Source organism: Pseudonaja textilis, chromosome 5, assembly GCF_049901715.1.
Source record: "Pseudonaja textilis isolate UNSWEBS1 chromosome 5, rPseTex1.2, whole genome shotgun sequence".
In the NCBI taxonomy this organism is placed as follows: domain Eukaryota; kingdom Metazoa; phylum Chordata; class Lepidosauria; order Squamata; family Elapidae; genus Pseudonaja; species Pseudonaja textilis.
This window is the reverse complement of record NC_141994.1, coordinates 71,663,101-71,689,803: the sequence shown is the minus strand read 5'-3', so window position 1 is coordinate 71,689,803 and position 26,703 is coordinate 71,663,101. Positions and strand designations below refer to the sequence as shown.

Genomic DNA, 26,703 nt, shown 5'->3' with positions numbered 1-26,703 from the left:
GCTAGTGTCCTGTCCGTGTGTGAGAGAGTTGAGGGCTGTTTGGAAACTGAAGCAGTATTTGTTGTGTGAGCAAGAAGGAGACAGCAAGGCACCTGGGCGTGGCTTAGCTGAACTGTCCTGTACTAAAGCTGCTTGGTGCTGCTGTGAAACTGAAACTCCTCTGCTTGTGTTTTGCCTTTGGGACAGATTTCTTTTCAGATGGGGAGGGGGAGTAGAACTCCTTAGCATCAGAGCGTGTTAATAATAATAATAAAGGAAATACTCTAGATGATCTGATGGTCATTTGGGAAAATCCTTTCTTAGTGAGCCCCTAGAAGCCAAGAGGAACCTATGTGTCAAATTTCAAGTTTGTAGGCTTTACGGTTCTGGAGATTTTGTGATGATGCCTGGGTGGCCTTTCACTTTTATATATATATATAGATTCTCCAGCCACCAGAATGAATGCATTTTATTGAGAAGCGGGGTGGGGAATCCTCCCCACATGGCGTGTAAAATGGGTGAGTTACAGCCCCTCTGAAAATGAGGTTTCTAATGGAAACCAACTGACCCTTAGCTGCACACAGGAAGGTAGAGGAAAAGCCGGAAGATCGATGGCTCCGTTGGAGAAAAATAAAAGATTGGTGTTGGTGGCAGGCCTGGCCTACCTTCCCTGCACTTCTGCGTGATTACAAAGTAATCCCTGAAGCCTTTCATCTGGAAGGGACGGCAGGTGATGGATGAGGATCTGATCTTGGTTTGGACACCTTTAGCTCCAGGGAAATCCATGCTTTCTTGAGCAACCAGTTGCAAGAGTCTTGCAAAGGACAACTCCTCTCTTCCCACCAGAGCTCTCCATGGTGCTGAACAGCTGTTCTTTCCACCTGAAATTCAGCCTCCTTTGTGATTTCTCATTGATTTATTTGTTCAGGTGGGGCATATCATTACACGGGCTTGCCATACGCATTCACATTTCACCCAGATGAAAAAAAAAACCACAGTAATATACGAACGTTAAAAAGATCTATATTCGGACACCAATGTATCTGAGGGAGGAGTGCGGTGGCCCAGAGGTGGAGCTCTCGCCTCGAAATCGGGAGGCTGTGAGTTTGATCCTAGGTAGAAGCAGATATTTCTCTCTCTGGGCACGTTGAGAGTGTATCTGCTGAATATAACTCCGCATTGGCAACAGGAAGGGCATCCGGCCAGTAAACACCCTGCAAGCTCCATTCAATTGCCCAGACTCCCCCCCTCAAGGGATTACGGGGTTGTTAAAATGGTGATGATGATAATGATTTGAATACAAATGTATCCACTTAGCTTTAGAACTTCAGGGAGCCCCTGTGCATTAAGGGAAAATAAACTAGAGCCGCGGTGGCTAACCTTTTGGGGGCTCCTGTGCCAAAAATTGTGTGTGTGCTTGCACACGGGCACTTGTGTGCCAGCAACCAGAAGGCAATGCGTGCTCCCCCATGTCCCCTATGCATGTGCACGCAATCCCCACCCACCCCTGCCACCCCCTTACCTGCACTGTGCCTCACAGCTGATTTTTGGATGGTTTGAGGCCTTTTTTGGCCTTCCCAAAGGCTTGAGGAAGGCTTCTGCAGGCTTTGCAGGCCCAAAACTAGCCCTGTTTCGTCACTTCCGGTATTTTCGGAGAAAACAGGAAGTGATGAAACGGGGCTAGTTTTCGGCCTGCAGAAGCCTGCAGAAGACTTCCTCAAGCCTTCGGGAGGCTGAAAAAGGCCTCAAACTGGCCGAAAATCAGCTGGGAGGCACGCGCATGTCCAGTGAGATAAGTTTGCCTGCAGCCCATGTGCTGGCACAAGGGGCTTTGCGTGCCACCTGTGGCACATGCGTGCCATAGGTTCTCCATCACGGAACTAGAGCTTGCTTAAGACGTCCAGGGAAACATTGATCTCCTGGCCAGAGTTTACATTATAGCCGGTCCTCAAACCTGGGACCAAAATTGAGCCCAGTGTTTCTGTCGCTACGCAAAACCGCTGTTAAGCGAGTTTTGTCCCATTTTACGACCTTTCTCGCCACCGTTGTGAAGTGAATCACTGCCATTGTTAAGTTTATAATATGACTATTAAATGAATCCAGCTTCCACATTCTTCTGGCGACTTTACTCGCCAGAAGGCCGCAAAAGGGGATCATATGACCCCGGGACACTGCAACCGTCGTAAATACGAATCAGATGCCAAGCGTCCGAATTTTGATCACACGACTGTAAAAGCCATAAGCGTGAAATATGGTGGTCGGTGCTGTTGTAACTTTGAATGGTCACTAAATAAACGGCCATAAGTCAAGGACTACCTGTACCTTGGGGCGGGGGAAAACCTCACCAATTGCAAAGTTGCTAGCCATAGACTTAAAATCTTGCAGGAGAGCCAAAAAGCAAGGAGGCGTTTTTTTGAACTGAAAGAAGGAATAAGCGAAAAATAATTTCTGTTTACATAACAAGCTTAACGGTAAAGCTGCAGGATTAATAGAGGCGTTCTGTAAGCATCTTTTTCTTTAAAAATAATCCTCCATGAGTACATATCCCCCCCCCTCCCGCACTGGATATATTCTGGAAAAAACGCAAAACAAACAAATCATCTTTTCAGATTGGTTTGTGCTGGTTCGAGAAAGGACAGTCTTTTAGCAGATATTCTGGATTTCTTTGCAAAAGAGAAGCGGGTGAATTTATACACTATTTGGGCTGTCGTCCTGCCTGGTTTGTGGTCCCTGATTGGCTGCTGGCATGCTGGCATCGTTCTTATAAAACAATAAGAAATCAAGGCTAAATAGAATAGGAATAGGAATAGGAATAGGAATAGGAATAGGAATAGGAGTAGAATAGAATAGAATAGAATAGAATAGAATAGAATAGAGATAGAGATAGAGATAGAGATAGAGATAGAGATAGAGATAGAGATAGAGATAGAGATAGAGTTAGGAGATAGAATAGAAATAAAACTGGAATGGAATGGAATGGAATGGAATAGAATAGAATAGAATAGAATAGAATAGAATAGAATAGAATAGAATAGAACAGAAGTAGAGATAGAGATAGAGATAGAGATAGAATAGAAATAAAATTACAATGGAATGGAATGGAATAGAAGTAGAGATAGAGATAGAGATAGGAGATAGAATAGAAATAAAACTAGAATGGAATGGAATGGAATGGAATAGAATAGAACAGAACAGAACAGAACAGAACAGAACAGAACAGAACAGAACAGAACAGAATAGAATAGAATAGAATAGAATAGAATTTTTCATCGGCCAAGTGTGATTGGACACACAAGGAATTTGCCTTTGGTGTGTAAGCTGTCATGTACATAAAAAATACAGTACATTCATCAAGAATCACATGATACAACATTTAGTGATAATCATAGGAGACTAAATAAGCAATCTAATCATATTAGGAAACTAAATAAAACAATGTAAATCATAAAGATACAAGCAGCAAGGTTATAGTCATAAGTTGGACTATAGGTAATAGGAAGGATGAGAAGAATAATAGAAATACAGACTTTGTAAATCGTTGAACAGTGTTGAGGGAATTATTTGTTTAGCAGAGGGATGGTGTCCAGGGGAAAAACTGCCCTTGTGTCTAGTTGTTCTGGTGTGCAGTGCTCTGTAGCGTCGTTTTGAGGGGAGGAGTTGAAACAGTTTATGTCCAGGATGTGAGGGGTCTGTAGATATTTTCACAGCCCTCTTTTTGACTCGTGCAGGATGCAGGTCCTCCATGGAAGGCAGGTTGGTAGCCATTGTTTTTTCTGCAGTCCTAATTACCCTCTGTGTCTGTCCTGTTGGGTTGCAGGACCAAACCAGACAGTCATAGAGGTTTCAGATGACAGTCTCAATAGTTCCTCTGTAGAACTGGATCAGAAGCTCCTTGGGCAGTTTGAGCTTCCTGAGTTGGCGCAGGAAGAACACTCTTTGTTGTGCTTTTTTGATGACATTTTTGATGTTAGGTGTCCATCCTAAGTCTTGAGATATGATAGAACCTAGAAACTGTGTATCAACATTAAAGATAAAGAGTAAAGAAATCACCAACAAATATGAGAGGTCACAGATGGAACGGCTCATCTTAAAAAGTTTTCAAAAAATTGGCCTTTTTCTCCTTACTGTCAGCAACTGGAGCTGCTGTGTGAGAGTCCCACTTCTGGATAAGCCATCTGAACTAGAATGAGATTAGGTGCTGGTTAATACACTTGCAGTTTGCTGCCCTGTACGCCGAGCTTTGAAAGAGGTAAATCTCCTGTAGCAGTTTGGTTTAGTGCTTAAGACAGCAGGCTAGAGACTGGGAGACTGGGAATTCTAGTCACACGTTCGGCATGGAAGCTGGCTAAGTGACTTTGGGTCAATCACTAGGAGACTTTAAGTCCTGCCTTAGGCATGAAAGACAGTTGTGTGACTTTGGGCCAGACACCAGGAGACAGTGAGTTCCAGTCCAACTTTAGGCATGAAAGGTGGCTGGGTGATTTTGGGCCAGACACCAGGAGACAGTGAGTTCCAGTCCAACTTTAGGCATGAAAGGTGGCTGGGTGATTTTGGGCCAATCACCAGGAGACTGGGAGTTCTAGTCCTGGCTTAGGCCTGAAAGTTGGTTGGATGATTTAGGCCAATCACTAGGAGACTGGGAGTTCTAGTCCTGCCTTAGGCCTGAAAGTCGGTTGGGTGATTTGGGCCAATCACTAGGAGACTGGGAGTTCTAGTCCTGCCTTAGGCATGAAAGTCGGTTGGGTGATTTGGGCCAATCACTAGGAGACTGGGAGTTCTAGTCCTGCCTTAGGCCTGAAAGTCGGTTGGGTGATTTGGGCCAATCACTAGGAGACTGGGAGTTCTAGGTCCTGCCTTAGGCATGAAAGTCGGTTGGGTGATTTGGGCCAATCACTAGGAGACTGGGAGTTCTAGTCCTGCCTTAGGCATGAAAGCAAACTGGATGTCTTTGGGAAAATCACTGTTTCTCAGTCCAACTCACCCCACAGGATTCACGTGGAGAAAATAGGAGAAGAAGGAGTATTAGATATGTTCACCATTTTGAGTATGTATGTGTGTGTCTGTCTGTCTATCTGTATGTGTGTGTGTGTGTATGTGTGTATAGATAGATAGACAGACAGATAGATATAGATATAGATATAGATATAGATAGATATGATATGATATTTTAGTTCCAGAGATGGGGAACTAATATCTCTTCTCTTCTCTTCTCTTCTCTTCTCTTCTCTTCTCTTCTCTTCTCTTCTCTTCTCTTCTCTTCTCTTCTCTCTCTCTCTCTCCCTCTCCCCTCTCCCTCTCCCTCCCTCTCTCTCACACACACACCACACACATGTATATTTATATGTATATATAATGACAATGTGAAAGCAAGATATGAATGAAACAAATAATAAGTCATCAAATCAGTGATTCTCAACCATGGCCAATTTAAGAGACGTGGACTTCAACTCCCAGAATTCCCCAGTCCCAGCCAGCTGGCTGGGGTATTCTGGGAGTTGAAGTCCATACGTCTCTTAAACTTCCCAAGGTTGAAAAACTGCAGTCCGTTTCCAAACGCACAGTGCTCCAAATTTCCTCTTGAAGACGGATCGCAACTGTAAGAGGTCAATAAGGCTAGTTGACACAATACAATTGCACAACATTTTTTTAAAAAAATGGGTGGTGGGAATTCTCCTGGACACAACCCGTTTTATCCCTGCCAACCAACAACATCCGTAGTCCAAGAGGAGGAAAGCCAGGCCGTAGATCTGTGAGAGAGGCCAGCGGAGGAAGAGCCGTGGTTATAATTTTACAGTTCACTGAAGTGAAATGGAACCTAGTCAATAAAAAACTCACATTTCCCTGAACTGCAGAAATCTGCCAGAGCAGGGAATTTATGAATGAGCCAAAAAAGGCAAGCCGGTGACGTTTGTTTCTAGGTAGGAGTTGTCAGGGCAGCCAGGAGTGAACGCGACAGATGTGACCTTGGAAAAGGGTGAAAATCGGGTTCCTTCGGCGGATAATTCGGGGTGAGACGGGGAAAGGATCAAGAATCCGGGTTTTTGTGAGCAAGGATCTGGAATGTGCGATCTCATCTGTTTGCATTGGGGGCGGTTCGGTTACACCAATTTTTAAGCTGATTCATAGATGAATATCTATCTACCTTCTTGAGGGTTGCTGATAGGGCTCAGGTAAGAGCCCTGGGCTGGATAAATGGAGGAAGTTTGGTCTAGTGCTTAAAGCGCCAGGCTAGAAACTAGAAGGTGGTGAATATTAGTCTGACTTTAGGCATGAAAGCTGGCTGGGTGACTTTGGGCCAATCGCCAGGAGGCTGTGAGTTCTAGCTGCACTTTGTGAAAGCTGACTGGGTGACTTTGGGCCAATCACCAGGAGTCTGTGAGTTCTAGTCCCACCTTGTGAAAGCTGACTGGGTGACTTTGGGCCAATCACCAGGAGGCTGTGAGTTCTAGTTGCACTTTGTGAAAGCTGACTAGGGTGACTTTGGGCCAATCACCAGGAGGCTGTGAGTTCTAGTTGCACTTTGTGAAAGCTGGCTGGGTGACTTTGGACCAATCGCCAGGAGACTGTGAGATCTAGCCCCACCTTGTGAAAGCTGACTAGGTGACTTTGGGCCAATCACCAGGAGACTGTGAGTTCTAGTCCCACCTTGTGAAAGCTGACTAGGTGACTTTGGGCCAATCACCAGGAGGCTGTGAGTTCTAGTTGCACTTTGTGAAAGCTGACTGGGTGACTTTGGGCCAATCACCAGGAGGCTGTGAGTTCTAGTTGCACTTTGTGAAAGCTGGCTGGGTGACCTTGGGCCAATCACCAGGAGGCTGTGAGTTCTAGTTGCACTTTGTGAAAGCTGACTAGGTGACTTTGGGCCAATCACCAGGAGGCTGTGAGTTCTAGTTGCACTTTGTGAAAGCTGACTAGGTGACTTTGGGCCAATCACCAGGAGACTGTGAGTTCTAGCCCCACCTTGTGAAAGCTGACTAGGTGACTTTGGGCCAATCACCAGGAGGCTGTGAGTTCTAGTTGCACTTTGTGAAAGCTGACTAGGTGACTTTGGGCCAATCACCAGGAGGCTGTGAGTTCTAGTTGCACTTTGTGAAAGCTGACTAGGTGACTTTGGGCCATTCACCAGGAGACTGTGAGTTCTAGTCCCACCTTGTGAAAGCTGACTAGGTGACTTTGGACCAATCGCCAGGAGACTGTGAGATCTAGCCCCACCTTGTGAAAGCTGACTAGGTGACTTTGGGCCAATCACCAGGAGACTGTGAGTTCTAGCCCCACCTTGTGAAAGCTGACTAGGTGACTTTGGGCCAATCACCAGGAGGCTGTGAGTTCTAGTTGCACTTTGTGAAAGCTGACTAGGTGACTTTGGGCCAATCACCAGGAGGCTGTGAGTTCTAGTTGCACTTTGTGAAAGCTGACTAGGTGACTTTGGGCCATTCACCAGGAGACTGTGAGTTCTAGTCCCACCTTGTGAAAGCTGACTAGGTGACTTTGGACCAATCGCCAGGAGACTGTGAGATCTAGCCCCACCTTGTGAAAGCTGACTAGGTGACTTTGGGCCAATCACCAGGAGACTGTGAGTTCTAGCCCCACCTTGTGAAAGCTGACTAGGTGACTTTGGGCCAATCACCAGGAGACTGTGAGTTCTAGCCCCACCTTGTGAAAGCTGACTAGGTGACTTTGGGCCAATCACCAGGAGGCTGTGAGATCTAGCCCCACCTTGTGAAAGCTGACTAGGTGACTTTGGGCCAGTCACCAGGAGGCTGTGAGTTCTAGTCCCACCTTGTGAAAGCTGACTAGGTGACTTTGGACCAATCGCCAGGAGACTGTGAGTTCTAGCCCCACCTTGTGAAAGCTGACTAGGTGACTTTGGGCCAATCGCCAGGAGACTGTGAGTTCTAGTCCCACCTTGTGGAAGCTGACTAGGTGACTTTGGGCCAATCGCCAGGAGACTGTGAGTTCTAGTCCCACCTTGTGGAAGCTGACTAGGTGACTTTGGGCCATTCACCAGGAGGCTGTGAGTTCTCGTCCCTTCTTAGGCGCTAAACCTTCGCCACTAAACCAAACCGGTCTTCCATTTACGATTCTTTCCTTTATGAATATTAGTATGCTTTTATTTTAAAAGTGGGGCATAGTGACTGGGAGAATTAAGATTTCGTTTCTTCAATGTCCTATCCAAACTGTCAGCTGAAGCTATTGACATGGTTTTGTAGCCAGATGGAAATGAAAAAGGTTGTTTTTCTTTGTCATTTCAGTATATTTTTTACACTTTTTTTGGCAAACTGTAAGAGAACTCTCCCTGTGCCTGCGAGAAGGCAGAAGTCTGAGATATTCATAAGGATTTATAGTCAATTTTCAGAACCCAGTTACACCTTGAATGGATTCTCTTTTTAACATTCAGGCTCAGCGCTACACAAGGCCCATCGATCACAAATTGCAGAAACTCCAGGCTGCGGTGTCAGGTTTCCAAGGGATGAAATCCATTTAAAAAGCAAAGAGCAAAGTCCATCTTCCAAAACAATTTCTTTTATTTAGGAAAGCATCAAACTGCCAAAGTCTGTTGTAATTCTGGATCTGTCACAACCCGGAATTAAACCACATAATACTGGATGTTAGAAACAGCCCCCAAAAGTCACATTCCCCAATAGAAGTAAATCAACATCTGCCTGGTGTCATCAATCTCCACCTCCAGGTTTTAGCGGAGTCAGCTTTTGTTCCCACGGGAAGAAGAACCACCTAGCCCAGAGGTGGCTAACCTTTTGGGGCTCCTGTGCCAAAAATTGTGTGCGCTCTTGCACGCTCACACTCACGTACCAGCACCCAGAAGGCAATGCGCCCTCCTCCTGCCCTTACACATGCGTGCGCAAACCCAACCCACCCGCCCCGCCGTCCCCTTGCCCGCACTCGCCTCACAGCTGATTTTTGGCCACTTTGAGGCCTTTTTCGGCCTCCCAGAGGCTTGAGGAAGGCTTCTGCAGGTTTTGCAGGCCGAAAGCTAGGCCCGTTTCATTCCTTCTGGTATTTCCGGAAAAACAGGAAGTGATGAAATGGGCCTAGTTTTTGGCCTGCAAAGCCTGCAGAAGCCTTCCTCAAGCCTTTGGGAAGCCGAAAAAGGCCTCAAACCATCCAAAAATCCTGAGAAGTGCGTGCATGCACCGTGAGGTAAGTTTGCCTACAGCTCGTATGCCGGCAGAAATGGCTCTGCGTGTGCCACCTGTGGCACACGTGCCATAGTTTCGCCATCACGGACCTAGCCTAAACAACTCTCGCTATCTCCACTCCTCCCCCCCTTAGGACTGTGGCAAGCCCGAAACCCTTCCCTCCATAACCAGCAAAGAGAAAGGGGAAAAAAAAAAGGAATATATAATAAGGCTAAATAAAATGGCTACGCATATGTCAATTTCGGGCTTGACATGCGGAATATTTGAATAAAACCTTGCTGAAATCCCCTAATAAAAAATGTCCTCAAAACAGATGGCTTCATCGGGTGTCATGGTTCACAAAACCACGATGTTAGGCTTTTACAACGTGCTGAGCCAAAAATGACCCAGCTCTGCTTCAGGTTAGTCTACCATACAGGCAGTCCTCGACTTATGACCACAGTGGAGGCCAAAATTTCTGTGGCTAAGTGATATGTCTGTTCAGTGACGATTTGCCTCCTCTTTACGAACCTTTCTTGCCATTCCGTTGTTAAGGGAATCACTGCAGTTGTTCCGTGAACCTCACCGTTGTTAAGTGAATCGGGCTTTCCCCGTGGACTTTGTTCATCAGAAGGTCGCAAAAAGGGATCCCATGTCCTTCAAAAACACAGCAATGGTCGTTAAGTGTGAACTGGTGGCCAAGCGTCCAAATTTTGCTCAGATGGGCCACGAGGATGCTTGCAATGGGTTGTCAGTGCGAAAAATGGTCCTAACTCGGTTAATAAATAGTCACAGAATGAACTGTTGTAAGTCAAGGAGTATTTCAGAAAGTTTGACTCCCTTTTAATGAGGTGGGAGGGAGAAAGAAAGGAGAAACTACCCTGTTTCCCTGAAAATACGACCTACCCTGAAAGTTAACTCCTAGCTTGATTTTTACACCTGTGCCCAATATAAGCCCTACCCCCAAAATAAGCCCTAGTTAAGATCCCGCCCACTCCAGAGTAGACAGGTAAAAATTAAGCTAGGGTGGGGATTGGTGGGGTGGAGCTGCCCTACTACTTACCTTTGGACAGGTGTAGCCAGGCCTCGCGCACTCCGACACCTGCCTTGCCGGCCCATTTCTTCTGCAGCCAGCAAGGCTTCCCTGAAGGCCTCTGGAGCTGATACCAAAGCTCTGGATCGATCCAGAGCTCTGTTACTGGCTGCAGAGGCCTTCAGGAAAGCCTTGCTGACTGCAGAAGAAGTAGTTCCTGAAGGCCTCTGACAGAAATAAGAAGGCCGGGGCTGGGGGGACGATGCACACAAGTGAGGTTAATCAGTGGATGGCATCCCCCCAAAATAAGACCTAGTGCCTTTTTTTGGTGGCAAAAAATATAAGAGAGGTCTTATTTGGAGGGAAACACAAGAAAACACCCACCCACATACACACAACTACTTAAATCCTGAAAACCAGCTACATCCTGCTGCGGAGAGCCAAGCCAAATTAATTGCAGATGGACCTGGCACAGGGCAATGGGATGGGAGGTCACTTTGGATCCGAGCGCTGGTGGGTGATGGTTGCTTAGCTGTTGTGTTCTCTGTGGCGGCCGACCTGACGTGTGGTGCCTCTCACGCCCTCATTTTATTAATTAGAAGCTCCGACACAAAAGCCCGATCAGCAGGGTACAATTTTAATTAATCTCACCGCCAAGCGGCGGAAGGCAAATGTTCTCAAAAGAGCCGACAGACCAGCAATTAGACAACAGCATCCAGAGCAGCCGTGCAAAGCTGGGCACACAATGTTGGCGTGAGGCTGCAACCATCTCCCAGCTAGTCATTTGTGTAATTGAGGAGGGGAGGTATTGCTTTTGCCCCTCTTCTCCTGACGGCCTTTACAACAGCTTTCCAGGCTCTATTGCAATTTTTAATGTCTGTCTGTCTGTCTGTCTGTCTGTCTGTCTCTATCTATCTAACGATCTATCTTATCCATCCATCCATCTACCTACCTACCTTTCTAGATCTATTGATCTATCAATCTATCATTCTATCTCTAGCTATCTAGCTATCATTCTACCTACTTACCTATCTATCTACCTACCTATTGATCTATTGATCTGTCATTCAATATCTCTATATCTCAATATTTATCTATCTATATCTATATCTATATCTATATCTATCTATCTATCTATCTATCTATCTATCTATCTATCTATCTATCTATCTATTCCCTCCATCCCTCCATCCATCCATCTAGCTATCTATCATTCTGTCTATCTACCTACTACCTATCTATTGATCCATTGATCTATCATTCTATATCTATCGATCTATCAATCTATCATTCTATAAAGTATCTCTATATCTATTTTTCTATCTATTTTTCTATCTATCTATCTATCTATCTATCTATCTATCTATCTCTCTATTGATCTATCATTCTATAACTATATCTATCCTTCCAACATCTATCTATCTATCTATCTATCTATCTATCTATCTATCTATCTATCTATCTATCTATCTATCTATCTATCTATCCATCCATCCATCCATCCATCTTTTTATCTATCTATCTATGTATCTATCTTTCTATATCTATTGATCTATCAATCTATGATTCTATATCTCTATATCTATCTATCTTTGCATATCGCTTGGGGGTGATTTATTGAAAGATGAGAATAGAAACGGTGACAGTGGACAGGAGAACATTTGAGAAAGGTGGATGGTCTCTTCAGTCCCAAATTCTGTAGCAAAGGCCTCTGAAATATTTACAGGGAAAAGATGGTTGCATTCTTTCTTTTCTTGAGATATCTGCGCTCGGGCCTAGTGGCGTTATGATGAACTGATAGATTCCTTCTCTCCCCCTACTTCTCCTTCACAATTTGACCTATTGGTATTCCTTTTTCTTAAAAAAAAGGATTTATTTGTATAGCACAGGGGTGTCAAACTCGATTTCATTGAGGGCCGCATCAGGGTTGTATTTGACCTCAGGAGCAGAAATGGCCTTCAGCAGGTTCTGATCAGTTCTGGAGAACCGATAGTGGAAATTTTGAGTCGTTCGGAGAACCGGCAAATACCACCTCTGACTGGAGAGTTGACAGTATCCTTCCCCTGCCACACTTACCAGGCCACACCCACAGAACCGGTAGTAAAAAAAAAAAAATTGAATCCCACCACTGCTCGGGAGAATGGGGTAGGGGGGCATGACCAGGGGTGTGTGGCCAGCTCGATGTTACTTGTGTTGGGGGCACCTGTGGTGGCCCGAGCACTCGGCCAGTGAAAAATGGGGTACCGAGCTCCGTTTTTAGCTGCGATGGCCGCCTGCAACTCTCTGCCAGCAAAAATGGAGCTTGGGACGGTTGCTTGCCTGGCAGAGGCACCGCGGGCTGGTCCTTTGCTGTTTCCAGGGTGGCCTTGTGGGTCAGATCTAAGCACTCCATGGGCCAAATCTGGCCCCTGGCCCTTGAGTTTGACACTCCTGATATAGCACATATATAAATCATCTGAAATGGTATAGGTGTCAACTAAAAAAATAACTTATTTGGTCTCTTTAATTGCCAGCAGAAAAGGAGTGGGGGAAAGGAGTACATTCCTTAAATGTTTCAGATAACTGCTAAGCGGCCGAAGCTGTTGGCACACAAGATTATTACTGGAAAGCATGATTGATGACTTTTGGCTATGGATGTGTCCCATTGGAGAATACATCCAGGGGATGGGGGGAAGATCAGGGTCAAGGGGGAAATGGACGATGTGTCTTAGAGTCGGGCTGCACCCAGGTAATGCTGACATGGTCACTCCTAATAAATCAATTTTTTTTTTAACTCTGTGAGATGCAGAGTTATGATTTGAATGGGGGTGGATTTGTTGGAGCCCTGACAATAGGAGCTCCTGTCTGAGGGTTGAACAAGCTAGAAGATCCCTTCCAATTCTGCTATTCTGTTCTGTTAGGAAATGATTAAAGGTCTGGAGACTAAAACATACGACAAACGGTTGCAGGATTTGGGTATGGCGAGTCTAAAGAACAGAAGAAGTAGCGGGGACATGATAGCAGACTTCCAGTATTTGAGGGGCTGTCACAGAGAATAGGGGGCAGTGGTGGGATTCAGCCAGTTCACACTGGTTTGCAAGAACCGGCTGTTAATTTTCTGAGCAGTTTGGTGAAGTGGTTGTTGGAAGAAATCATTTGGGCAGAGAACCGTTTGTTAAATTATTTGAATCCCACCACTGGGAGGGGGTCAAGCTATTCTCCAAAGCCCCTGAAGGCAGGACAAGAAGCAACGGATGGAAATTCTCATCAAGCAGAGAAGCAACCTGGAATTAAGGACAAACTCCCTAACAGTGAGGACAATTAACCAGTAGGACTGCTTGCCTCTAGAAGTTGTGGATGCTCCAACACCGGAGGTTTTCAAGAAGAGATTGGACAGCTACTAATATGGAATGGTATATAGGGTCCCCTGCTTGGGCAGGGGGGCGTTATTCAGAGTTTTGCAGCATTAATTCAACACCACAAAAATAAACACAGGTGGCTGATGCTTCATTTAATGTCTTTATAAACATAATAAGTAGATTTTACCAACCAGCTGTAGATTTCTCCCACATGGAGCAAACCCAAACAGAAATAAACATGTTGCAAGTAACTTCAGAGCAGAGCTCCAGTCTTCAGCAAGCAAGCAAGTTAGTTTCATCTTCAACAGACAGGCTGAGAGCTCAACATAGCTGCAGAGATGCAGAGCTTAACACAGAGCCACGCCTAGGCTAATTCTAGTTTCAGTTTCCAGCCTAGGCTGCTTCTAGTTTCAGTTTCCAAACTGTCCTCGTTGGCTGATTTAGTTGCTATGCCTATTCATTGGCTGATCTTGTTAGCATGTTCTATTCCAGTTCATGAATATACTCTGACAGGGTTGGACTAGATGACCTCTAGTCAGAGGGGAAACTCACTTTCTCTTCCAACCTACGAACCCACAAAGCCACAATCGACAAAGCTGATTGCCTTGCGTCTCAGCGTTGCATCGAGCCCGTTCTCCCCACCTGCTGGAGAAAATGTCTTGTGCGATAAGGAAAGAGCACTTCAAGGTTGGGTAGATGTTATCTGAGAAGATTTTGCCACCTCAATTGGCAACGGGGGAATTTAGAGCTGGCAAAAATACCATCGGAGCTAGAAGTCCATTTCAATCAGCCCTCCCAGATCTCAAATGAAGAAGAAGAAAAAAAGTGAAATAAATCTTATTTATTTCTCTGCCTTCAGGAGGCCTCAAAGAGAAATGGATTTCTGGATCGATTTGCCCGAGACACAAAATACAAAACCTTGTTTTTGCAGACACCTGCAGAGCATCCTCAACTTACGACCATAAGGGAACCTGTCATGCCCCTGTTGGAGTCTGACTCCAAGGGAGAAATGGAACAGCTGGCAGGGAGTGGGAGTGTGGCTCGGGTGGTTGTGGAGGAAACCGGGGAAGGGCACAGGCCGGCTGGGCATTCAGAGGAAGACCCAGGCCCATCCCCTCTTCATCCTGGGGCACGCAGGGAGGAATGGATAAGGGAGAAATGTGAGTGGCGTAGTCTACAGGGGAGGAAGGGGCCCTGATCCCCTTCATGGGCTGCAGCTGGGAGGACTGGTTAAAAGGACAAACTGCGCATGGCAAAGGTGCTGGAAGCCAAGCGTGCATTATTCTTTTCGGAGATTATCTGTGTTTTGGCTTCCTCCCAACTGTGGTTGCTGTGTTATCTGGTAGAAGTCTTCAATTAATCATCCTTGCCTGCTGTAGTAATTCCTTCAGTGTGGTGTGTTAGGTTTTTTATTTTGAATTAACTTTACTTTGGGTGCAGACTGCATTTGCTCCCTCTGTAAACTGTTTTCTTTAAGAGTTTGATATCCTGCTGGGGATAATTGGACATTGGGACCAAGTTAGAGGCATTGAAGGGACTTTCTTCTATTTTTATTACTTGGTTATTTTTGTGTCACGCCCCGGGTCATCACAGAACCTGTCTAGGATGGTTGTAAATTGTGACTGTCGTAAAACAGGTCGCCCAAGTGAATGACTTGATTTCATGACCTTTTTCCTGGTGGTTATTAAGCAAGATACCACAGGCATTAAGCAAGCTTTGGGGGCATTTTAGTTGAAAACTGGAAATAAATTTCAGGTTTCTGCAAAACGAAGTAGTCTATCGACTTACCACAGTTCATTTAGTGACTCTTCAAAGTTACAACGGCACTGAAAAAGGTAACTTACGACCATTTTTCACACGTATGACCTTAGCAGCATCCCCATGGTCATGTGATTCAAAATTCAGATGCTTGACAACTGATTCACATTTACGACGGTTGCAGTGTCCCGGGATCAAGCAAATGGGGAAGCCAGATTCACTTAACAACCGGGTTACCAACGTATCAACAGCAGTGATTCACTTAACAACGATGACAAGAAGGGACAAAACCCACTCCACAAATGTCTCGCTTAGCAACGGTAATGTTGGGCTCAGTTTGTGTTTTGGTGGGATCCCGTAAGGTAACTTAGCAACCAACTTCAAAAGGTCCCTCAGCAGCCCGTCATAAGTTGAGGACTACCTACATTGCTGTGTTTGCGTTACAGGCTGGAACTAAAATCCACTTTCTGGTGGCTTAATCAGATGTCCTGTTCACATAATGTGTTAAGAGAGTGGCTAAAATTCTCAACTGCGATTGCTGCAGTTTGCAAACTTTTGCTGAAATTCGAGACAGGAGAATAACAAGGGAAATGATAATGTATGGTGTAGTCCTTGGCGTGCAAACACATTCGAACCCCAGATTTCTGTTGCTAAGTGAGACAGTTGTGAAGTGAGTTTTGCCCCTAACCCTAACCCTTTCTGGCCACGGTTGTTAAGTGAATGATTGCAGTTGTTAAGTTAGTTGTGAATAGAATAAAACAGAATAAAATAGAATCTTTATTTAGAACAGAATAGAATAGAATCTTTATTGAGAATAGAATACAATAGAGTCTTTATTTAGAGTAGAATAGAATAGAATCTTTATTGAGAATAGAATAGAATAAGGAATAGAATAGAATAGAATAGAATAGAATAGAATAGAATAGAATAGAATAGAATAGAATAGAATAGAATAGAATAGAATAGAATACCTTATGACTGACTGAAAACCCCTTATAGACTTTTTGCATGACACACAGAAAGAAAAAATTCAGCTATGATTTGTGGGTCTGATGGTTGGGGGGACGGGATATCAGATAGTAGAAAAATAAGTGTGAATTTTCTTTTTGTTACTCTCGGAAGAGATAAGTTTGTAATTGCAGTTGCTGCCAAGAAAAGTAGAATAACAAAGTTGGAGGGGACCTTGGAGGTCTTCTAGTCTAACCCCCTGCCTAGGCAGGAAACCCTGTACCATTTCAGACCAATGGTCATCCAATCTCTTCTTTAAAAGTTCCAGTGTTGGAGCATTGACAACTTCTGGAGGCAAATTGATCCACTGGTCAATTATTCTAACTGTCAGAAAATTTATCCTTAGTTCTAAGTTGCTTCTCTCCTTGATGAGTTTCCATCCATTATTCGTTGTCTGGCCTACAGGTGCTTTAGAAAATAGCTTGCTACTCTCCTCTCTGGGGCAGCCCTTCAAATACTGGAAGACTTCCATCCTGTCTTCCCTGGTCCTTCTCTTCCCTAGACTAGCCAGGCCCAGTTCCTGCAACCTTTCACCGGACATTTTAGCCTCCAGTCCTCTCACCATCCTGGTTGCTCTTCTCTGCACTTTTTCTAGAGTCTCAACATCTTTTTTATAGTGTGGCGACCAAAACTGGATGCCGTATTCCAAGTGTGGCCTTACCAAGGCCTTATAAAGTGGTATTATGAACACTTCACGTGGTCTTGATTCTATCCCTCTGTTTATGCAGCCCAGAACCGTGTTGGCTTTTTTGGCAGCAGCTGCACACGGCCGGCTCCTATTTAAATGATTGTCCTCTAGGACTCCGAGATCCCTCTCACAGTTGAGTGAGGTACCACATATACTGTCCCTGTGCGTTTTGTTTTTCCTGCCTCAATGCAGAACCTTACTTTTTTTTTTCTTTTTCTTTTACTTTTGTAAGCGAATCTGGCTTCTCTGGTGACTTTGCTAGTCAGAAGGTTGCAAAAAATGATTGATATATGTGACGCGGGACAGCGCAATAACTCTGAACCTGTTTTCAAGCATCCGAATTTTGATCACATGCCCATAAGGATGCTATAATGGTTGTAAATGTGAACAGTGGCCATAATTCCACTTTTTCCCGTGCCGTTGTAATTTCAGATGGTCACTAAAGAAATAGTTGTAATAACAAAACTGCCTGTATAACAAAACGGGCTAAAAAGTTTTTTTGGCTGCAATGTACAAATGGAATCAATGGGAAAATATGTGGTTGAAAGAACTGATATTTATATTAAGTTCCAATCCTAAAGATAATTTTTTAATTAAATGATATGCCATGGTACATGATGGCAGAACGGTCTAGAATGTATAAAGATACTTCAGATTTATGCTGGAGATATGGACAATCTAAAGGGACATTTTGTCATGTTTTGTGGACATGTAAAAAAAAGTTAAAAAAAAACAAAAGAAAGAAAATTGGATGCAAATACATGCATAAATTCAGAAGAGTTTAAAATACAATTAAAACCCGAAGCTGCTCCTTTGGGATTAACAGACAAGACAGTTTGAAATAAATCACGGAGGCTTCATTTTATATATGACAACTGCGGCGAGATTATTATATCCTCAAAAGTGGAGAGGTTTGACACTATCCACAATGGAGGAGTGATTGGTGACGATGATGGAACTTGCAAAGAAATCTCAATTGACTTCCTTGATTAAAGAAATGACAATATCTACATTTATGACTGGCTGGAAACCCCTTATAGACTTTTTGCATGACACACGGCGAAAAAAAAAATCCAGCTATGATTTGTGGGTCTGATGGTTACGGGGTGGGGAAATCGTGCAGTGGAAAAATAAGTGAGGATTTCCTTTTTGTAACTCTAGGAAGAGATAACTTTGTAATTGCAGTTGCCGCCAAGAAAATTAGAAGCCTTTCTTTCTATTATTTTTTTTCCTGAAGATTTACCATTCCTTTTCTTTTTTCCTTTTTTACTTTCTTTCTTGACTTTCTATTAGGTTTATATACTGGATGGATGGATGGATAAGTAGATAGGTAGATGAAAGATAGAGAGCCAGAAGAAAGAAAGAAAGAAAGAAAGAAAGAAAGAAAGAAAGAAAGAAAGAAAGAAAGAAAGAAAGAAAGAAAGAAAGAAAGAAAGAAAGAAAGGAAAGAAAGAGGGAGGGAGGGAGGGAGGGAGGGAGAGCGGGAGGGAAGAAGGAAGGAAGGAAGGAAGGAAGGAAGGAAGGAAGGAAGGAAGGAAGGAAGAGAGCTAGATAACTACTTGTAGCTAGCTGGCTAACTAGCTAGCTAGCTAGGGTAGGTAGGTAGGTAGGTAGGTAGGTAGGTAGGTAGGTAGATAGATAGATAGATAGATAGATAGATAGATAGATAGATAGATAGATAGATAGATAGATCTATCGTTAAGTATCTTTATCAGTTCTGGGAGAGAGGGTGAGGAGGAGGAGGAGGAGGAGGAGGAGGAGGAGGAGGAGAGGAGGAGGAGGAGGAGATCCATGCTAAATGAGAGTGGGGGTTTGCTCTTATTTATATATACTGGTGGCTTGCCCTGTTGGTGTGGGTGGAAGTGTTCTTGTTTCTTGATTGAGCCGTTGTTTACCATTTGCTTGTATGAGTTGGCAGCTCCCTGATTGAGGTATTATTTACTTCTCCTTGTTTGCCTAGTGTTGATCTTGGTGTTATCTCTGCTTTACTTGGTGTTGATTGCTGACAAGGAAGCGCTTTGGTCCTTTGGTTTCCTGTTTAGCTTTTGGATTGTCTCTTTTAAATGGTACGTAGACGTTGTTTATCTCTACGTGCCTGTTGATGGCTCCTGTGTCTGATTGCTGCCTGCTCGTTTTTCAGCTCCCAAGCCTGGCATCTCTCTACACGAAAGTTTTATATCCAGCTTAAGCCTGCCAATCACAGCTTGTTTGTTTTGGCTTCCATGGTAAAATTGTTGCTGAATTTGGAGTCCTACCAAACTTATTCAGATCGTGGAACTTATTTCCTCAAGATTGAACGTTTAACCGCCTTGCTGGACAGGATGTTAACAGGTTAGGAACCTGTGTGACCGGTGTCCCGAATTGTTCAAACTTCTCTTTCTTTTTGTCCCCCACAGCTTATCCGCGTACCGGTGGAATCTTGCGAACAGTACAAAAGTTGTAGCGAGTGCCTGGGCTCAGGGGACCCCCACTGCGGATGGTGTGTGCTTCACAACATGTAAGTGTGACTCGCCGGGACGAGAGAAGACGGTTGCATGCATCCTTTTCTCTTCTCCTCTTCTCCCGTCTCACCTTTTCTCACCCTCGGGCGTCAAAGCCAACGCAGCTGCAAATGGAGAGGCCCATCCTCCAGGGAGGTGGGGAGCTGGTTCATTGGACACGGACCTCTCGGCTTGGAAGGAGACGAGGAGGAGAGGGAGGAAGGAGTTGGGGGCTTCTGCTAAAGCAATGCTGTCTCTGCCGATTGGTTGCTGGGAAAGGCTGCACCTTCTTCCATTCCTAACATCTCATTGGGAGGCTGTGAGTTCTAGTCCCGCCTTAGGCATGAAAGGCGATTGGGTGACTTTGGGCCAATCGCCAGGAGGCTGTGAGTTCTAGTCCCACCTTAGGCATGAAAAGCAGCAGGGTAACTTTGGACCAATCATCAGGAGGCTGTGAGTTCTAGTCCCGCCTTAGGCATGAAAGGCGATTGAGTGACTTTGGGCCAATCACCAGGAGGCTGTGAGTTCTAGTCTCATCTTAGGCATGAAAACAGCAGGGTAACTTTAGACCAATCATCAGGAGGCTGTGAGTTCTAGTCCCGCCTTAGGCATGAAAGGAGATTGGGTGACTTTGGGCCAATCACCAGGAGGCTGTGAGTTCTAGTCCCGCCTTAGGCATGAAAGGCGATTGAGTGACTTTGGGCCAATCGCCAGGAGGCTGTGAGTTCTAATCTCATCTTAGGCATGAAAACAGCCGGGTAACTTTAGACCAATTGTCAGGAGGCTGTGAGTTCTAGTCCCGCCTTAGGCATGAAAGGCGATTGGGTGACTTTGGGCCAATCACCAGGAGGCTGTGAGTTCTAGTCCCGCCTTAGGCATGAAAGGCAATTGGGTGACTTTGGGCCAATCACCAGGGGGCTGTGAGTTCTAGTCCCGCCCTAGGCATGAAAGGCGATTGGGTGACTTTGGGCCAATCGCCAGGAGGCTGTGAGTTCTAGTCCCGCCTTAGGCTTGAAAGGCAGCAGGGTGACTTTGGGCCAATCGCCAGGAGGCTGTGAGTTCTAGTCCCATTTAGGCATGAAAAGCAGCAGGGTGACTTTGGGCCAATCATCAGGAGGCTGTGAGTTCTAGTCCCACCTTAGGCATGAAAAGCAGCAGGGTAACTTTGGGCCAATCATCAGGAGGCTGTGAGTTCTAGTCCCGCCTTAGGCATGAAAGGCGATTGAGTGACTTTGGGCCAATCACCAGGAGGCTGTGAGTTCTAGTCTCATTTAGGCATGAAAACAGCAGGGTAACTTTAGACCAATCATCAGGAGGCTGTGAGTTCTAGTCCCGCCTTAGGCATGAAAGGAGATTGGGTGAACTTTGGGCCAATCATCAGGAGGCTGTGAGTTCTAGTCCCGCCTTAGGCATGAAAGGCGATTGAGTGACTTTGGGCCAATCACCAGGAGGCTGTGAGTTCTAGTCTCATTTTAGGCATGAAAACAGCCAGGTAACTTTAGACCAATCATCAGGAGGCTGTGAGTTCTAGTCCCGCCTTAGGCATGAAAGGAGATTGGGTGACTTTGGGCCAATCATCAGGAGGCTGTGAGTTCTAGTCCCGCCTTAGGCATGAAAGCGATGAGTGACTTTGGGCCAATCGCCAGGAGGCTGTGAGTTCTAATCTCATTTTAGGGAAAACAGCAGGGAACTTTAGACCAATTGTCAGGAGGCTGTGAGTTCTAGTCCCGCCTTAGGCATGAAAGGCGATTGGGTGACTTTGGGCCAATCACCAGGAGGCTGTGAGTTCTAGTCCCGCCTTAGGCATGAAAGGCAATGGGTGACTTTGGGCCAATCACCAGGGGGCTGTGAGTTCTAGTCCCGCCTTAGGCTTGAAAGGCGATTGAGTGACTTTGGGCCAATCGCCAGGAGGCTGTGAGTTCTAGTCTCATTTTAGGCATGAAAAGCAGCAGGGTGACTTTGGGCCAATCGCCAGGAGGCTGTGAGTTCTAGTCCCACCTTAGGCATGAAAAGCAGCAGGGTAACTTTGGACCAATCATCAGGAGGCTGTGAGTTCTAGTCCCGCCTTAGGCATGAAAGGCGATTGAGTGACTTTGGGCCAATCACCAGGAGGCTGTGAGTTCTAGTCTCATTTTAGGCATGAAAACAGCAGGGTAACTTTAGACCAATCATCAGGAGGCTGTGAGTTCTAGTCCCGCCTTAGGCATGAAAGGCGATTGGGTGACTTTGGGCCAATCATCATGAGGCTGTGAGTTCTAGTCCTGCCTTAGGCGTGAAAGGCAATTGGGTGACTTTGGGCCAATCGCCAGGGGGCTGTGAGTTCTAGTCCCTCACCTCTGCGATTGCTGAGGTTTTGAACGCTTTCATGTTTTTTATGCTGTCAGCTACCCAGGAAAGTCCTTGGATATGGGATGGGCAGCAAATAATTTTCCTAAACAAAGAAACTTTTAAGTCCCCCATGTTAAATAGCCCCTAACTGGGGAACCAAAGCAATGGTTTCGGCGGGCGGGCAGGAAGCGAAATGACCTGGAAGCAACGGGTGCCCCTCAGAATCTTTGATTCAATGCTTTCTGGAGAAAAAGGCCTCTCTTTTTTTGAGGGGGGTGGTGGAAATGACCCAACCCAGGGGGAACACTTTCTTTTCCTCCGAGCCTTGGTGGAAAACTGAGCTCCTGCTTTTGTGCTCTCCGCATGGAGCCTCTTCAGAACTATGGTCTAGAGAAGCAATTGGCTGCTTAGCCAGTTTCAAAGGCGATCTCAGGGCGCTGGCAGTCAATGTTAGAGAAAACCCTCCGGCAGTGAGTCTGTTTGCGGCTGGCTATTCACGGAGACGCCACAACAGGCTTCTTCCCTTTCTCTGTTCTCTGTGCCGTTCATGAAACTGGCTTCTTATTTCCACTTCCCCCAATTCTATAGTTGAGAGAATTGATTTCTCCACCACGTTTCGGTCTTCGCCATGCAGGAGGAAAGGCGTCCCGGTGTACAGCAGGCATAGAGGGAGTTGGAAAGCAGAATGGAAACCAAAAAAAAAAAGAGGGGGTTGTTTTCTATAAGGCAAGGAGAGAAATTTGGAAGGAAGTGGGCCTTAAAAAGTTTTGTATTAGCTAGCATCTGAATTTTTTTTTTTTTAATGTTCTGTTCGGTTTCCAAGAAAGGCGACCGTCTTGGACGAAAAATCCAGGGAGCATTGAAAGATTTGAGTTTGCGTATCTCTATATCTACTGGGTGTCACGAATGAAGGCAAATCTGCGTGTCCCAGGATAATGGCGCAGGATCCAATCTGGGTCGGTCATCGAGTCCAGAAGTTTAGTCTTCTGAACTTTCTAATTGGTGCTGGAGCCCAACCTCGGAGAAGTTCCCTGTGAATGAGCTCCAGCGCGAGTCCAAAAGCTCGGAAGAGTAAACTTCCAACTTCCCAGGTTGGATTATACTGGTTGTCTTGCTTCTTGAGGCTCAGATACTGTGTTTCATCAAAAATAAGACCCTGTCTTATATATACATACATACATACATACATACATCTCTCTCTCTCTCTCTCTTTGGTTATTTGGGTTTTCTCCCGCGTAGAATTGGAAGTGTCTAGGCGACGTTTCGATGAAGTCTCATTCATCATCTTCAGGCTTGTGTCTTCAGCTTTGTGCTTCTCAGACACAAGCCTGAAGATGATGAATGAGACTTCATCGAAATGTCACCTAGACACTTCCAATTCTATGCGGGAGAAAACCCAAATAACCAAAGATCCACATACAAATACCTGCGAAAACCTCAGAAAACACACATATATATCTCCACAAAAAAAGGCACCAGGTCTTATTTTTGAGGGATGTCATCCGCTGACTAACCTTACTTGCACATGTCATCCCCAGCCTTCTTTTCGCTGTCAGAGACCTTCAAGAACTTATTCTGCAGCCAGCAAGGCTTTCCTGAAGGCCTCTTCACCCAGTAACAGAGCTCTGGATCAATCCAGAGCTTGTTCTCAGCTACAGAGGCCTTCAGGAAAACCTTGCCAGCCTTGTTGACTGCAGAAGAAATGGGCCGGCAAGGCAGGTGTCGGGGTGTGCGAGGCCTGGCTACAACTGTCCAAAGGTAAGTAGTAGGGCAGCTACACCCCACCAATCCCCACCCTAGCTTAATTTTTACCTGTCCACTCTGGAGTGGGTGGGATCTTAATTAGGGCTTATTTTGGGGGTAGGGCTTATATTGGGTGCATGTGTAAAAATCAAGCTAGGACTTACTTTCAGGGAAGGTCGTATTTTCGGGGAAACAGGGTAGAACATAGAATAACAGAGCTGGAAGGGACTTTAGAGGTCTTTTAGTCCAACCCCCTGCTTAAACAGAAGACCCTCTACCATTCCAGACCAATGACTGTCCAATCTCTTCTTAAAAACCTCTGGTGATGGAACAGCCACAACGTCTGGAGTCAAGTCATTCCAACCAATGAATTGTCGTCAACTGTGTGACCCATTTAAACAACTGCAGTGATTCACTTAACAACAGCGGCAAGAAAAGGACCTAAAATGGGACAAAACCCACTTAACAACTCTCTGGCTTAGCCACGGAAAATCTAGGCTCAATTGGAGTCGTAAGTCGAGGAATCTGCGCAAACAGAAAAGAAAGTAGTTTAATAAATATATATATATATTTTTACTCCTGGGTCTTCATCCCAATGGCAACTCTAAAAAGACCCGAGAAAAATTTTTTCCCTGGGGGGAAAATCAGGGTCAAGGGTGCCAATGAATGATGTGTCTCAGAGTCGGCTACACCCAGGCGGTGCCGGCATGTTAACTCCCAATAAATCCTTTGGAAGTTTTGGAAGTTTGGCTCAAGACTCAGGATTTCATTGAGGTAAACTGTTGGGAATCCTGACAGCCAACTTCACTTCGTCTTCTTCTCGGCGAAGACCCGGCTAGAATGGAGTCGCCTTTTTCAGTCCAGTTGTTGGCTGAACTTTTCTTGCCACCATCGCTGGCGTTTCTTTCGGCCGAAGGAAGAAACGAAGTTTGTGGTGGGAGGGAAATAGCGGCTTTTGCCCGCCCGCTTTTCTGACCTCCTGGCTGCTTCCAGACAACTTCTTCTGAAGCTTCTCTGCAAACTCCCCTCTTCAAGTCGAAAAGATCATCTTAGATTATTTCCAGAGGTCGCGAGGAAAGGTTTCTAATTGAGTCTTTTAAACTTTCTCTCTCTTCCCTTTCGGTTGCCTCGGCCGTGGAAATAAATACCTTCTGCTCTCAGTGGGTAACTCAATCCCGCTGTTCACAGGGCTGCCCACCATTGATCAAACTCAGATTTACCTTCTTCTTTTTTTTTGGTCAAAGTTCGGCGATTGAGTAAACCGGCTTGCCAGTAATCCAAGCTCCCTTCAGAGGCCTTGATAAAAATCAAGAGCCTTTGAAGGTCACTTGACAGCTGCTTGACTTTTAAGATGAGGTCTCCTTTGGATGCCCAAGTTGGTTCCCTATCTCACAACTTTCTCTCTCTCTCTCTCTTTCTCTTTCTCTCTCTCCCTCCCTCTATCTCTCTCTGTCTCCCTTTCCTTCCCTCACTCCCTTCCTCTCTCTCCCTCCCCCTTCCTCCCCCTCTCCCTCCTCCCTCCCTTCCTCGTTCCTCCTTCTCTCCCTCCCTCCCTTCCTTTCTCCCCTTCCTCCCTCCCTCTCTCCCTCCCTCCCCCTCCCACCCTCCCTCCCTCTCCCTTCCCTCCTCCTCCCTCCTCTCTTTCTCTTCCTCCTCCCCCTCCCTCCCTCCCTCCCTCCCCTCCCCTCCCTCCCCCTCCCTCCCCCCTCTCTCCCTCTCTCCCTCCCTCCTCCTCCCTCTCCTCTCTCCTCCCTTCCTCTTCCTCCCTCCCTCTCTCTCCCTCCCTCCCCTCTCTCTCTCTCTCCTCCTTCCTTCTCCCTCCTCCCTCCCTCCCTCCCTCCTCCTCTCTCTCCTCCCCTCCTTCCTCCCACTCTCCTCTTCCTCCTTCCTCCTCCCTCCCTCCCTCTCTCTCTCTCTCTCTTTTCTCTCTCTGTGTACAACTCTTTTGGTCTGAAGGCATGACAAGAGGCAATGGATGGAAACTTGTCAAAGGGAGATACAACCAGGCCATAGAGACATGTCCTCACAGTGAGAACAATTACAGTCAGAATCAGAAAGGAGCTGGAAGGGGCCTTGGAGGTCTTCTAGTCCAGCCCCCTGCTCAAGCATGAGATCTTAGGCCATTCGTGACAAATGGCTGTCCGGTCTCCTCTTAAAAACCTCCACTGATGGAGCACCTACAACTTCTGGTGGCCAGCTGTTCCACAGGTTAATTGTCCTCAATGTTATGAAGTTTCTCCTTAATTCCAGGTTGCTTCTCTCCTTGATGAAAGAGTGCAGAGAAGAGCAGCCAGGATGATGAGGGGACTGGAGGCTAAAACATACGATGAACGGTTGCAGGAACTGGGCTTGGCTAGTCTAGGGAAGAGAAGGACCAGGGGAGACAGGAGAGCATCTTCCAATATTTGAGGGGCTGCCCCAGAGAGGAGGAAGGGGGTCAAGCTATTCTACAAAGCACCCGAAGGCCAGAGAAGGAACAATGGATGGAAACTGATCAAGGAGAGATTCAACCTGGAAATAAGGAGAAACTTTCTGACAGTGAGAAGAATCAACCCCTTGGAATAGAAGTTGCCGTCGGAAGTTGTGGGAGCTTCACCCTTGGAAGCTTTCAAGAAGAGACTGGACTGCCATTTGTCAGAAATGGTGTAGGATCTCCTGCTTGGGCAGAGGGTTGGACTAGATGACCCACAAGGTCCCTTCTGCTAACTTAATCTAATCCATCTGTTGCTTCTTGTCCTGTTCTTTGGATGGAAGCTAATCAAGGCATTGAGCCCAAAATTTATGTTACTAAGCAAGACAGCTGTTAATAGTTGTTAATATCTTAGGGGCTGCCACTAAGAAGAGGGGATCAACCTATTCTCCAAAGCAGGGGTCCCCAATCCCCGGCCAGAATTAATCTCAAACAGTCCCCCGAGATAAGCACCCACCTTTATTTTCTGTGAAGTGCTGCCAAAAACAGAAATGTCAAATGAACTAGAGAAGAAGCCAACCAAAGTACAAAAATAAAAACCACAACCGAAGTACAAAGAGCTTCCAGAATGACTCTGAACCGATCGAACTACATTGCTTCCTGCAAAGGTTTCGTCATCTTGGCCTGACTTTTATCCCTTATGGGAGGGTCCATCACCTCCCAGCCTTACTCCCGAGTCGCCCCTTTTGTCTTGCCTTCTGGCAGCTCTGTGCATACGCGCACTGGGAACAGGCTCCCTTT

At 45.8% G+C, this 26,703-nt stretch overlaps 1 protein-coding gene across 1 annotated transcript in view; it reads left to right on the top strand.

Moving 5' to 3' along the window:
* Positions 1–26,703, top strand: part of PLXNA4 (plexin A4) — a 546,538-nt gene that overhangs the window by 329,051 nt on the left and 190,784 nt on the right. The window contains exon 5 of the mRNA XM_087935355.1: positions 19,338–19,438. Coding sequence (XP_087791481.1) covers positions 19,338–19,438 — 101 coding nt within the window. The remainder of the gene's footprint in view (positions 1–19,337; positions 19,439–26,703) is intronic.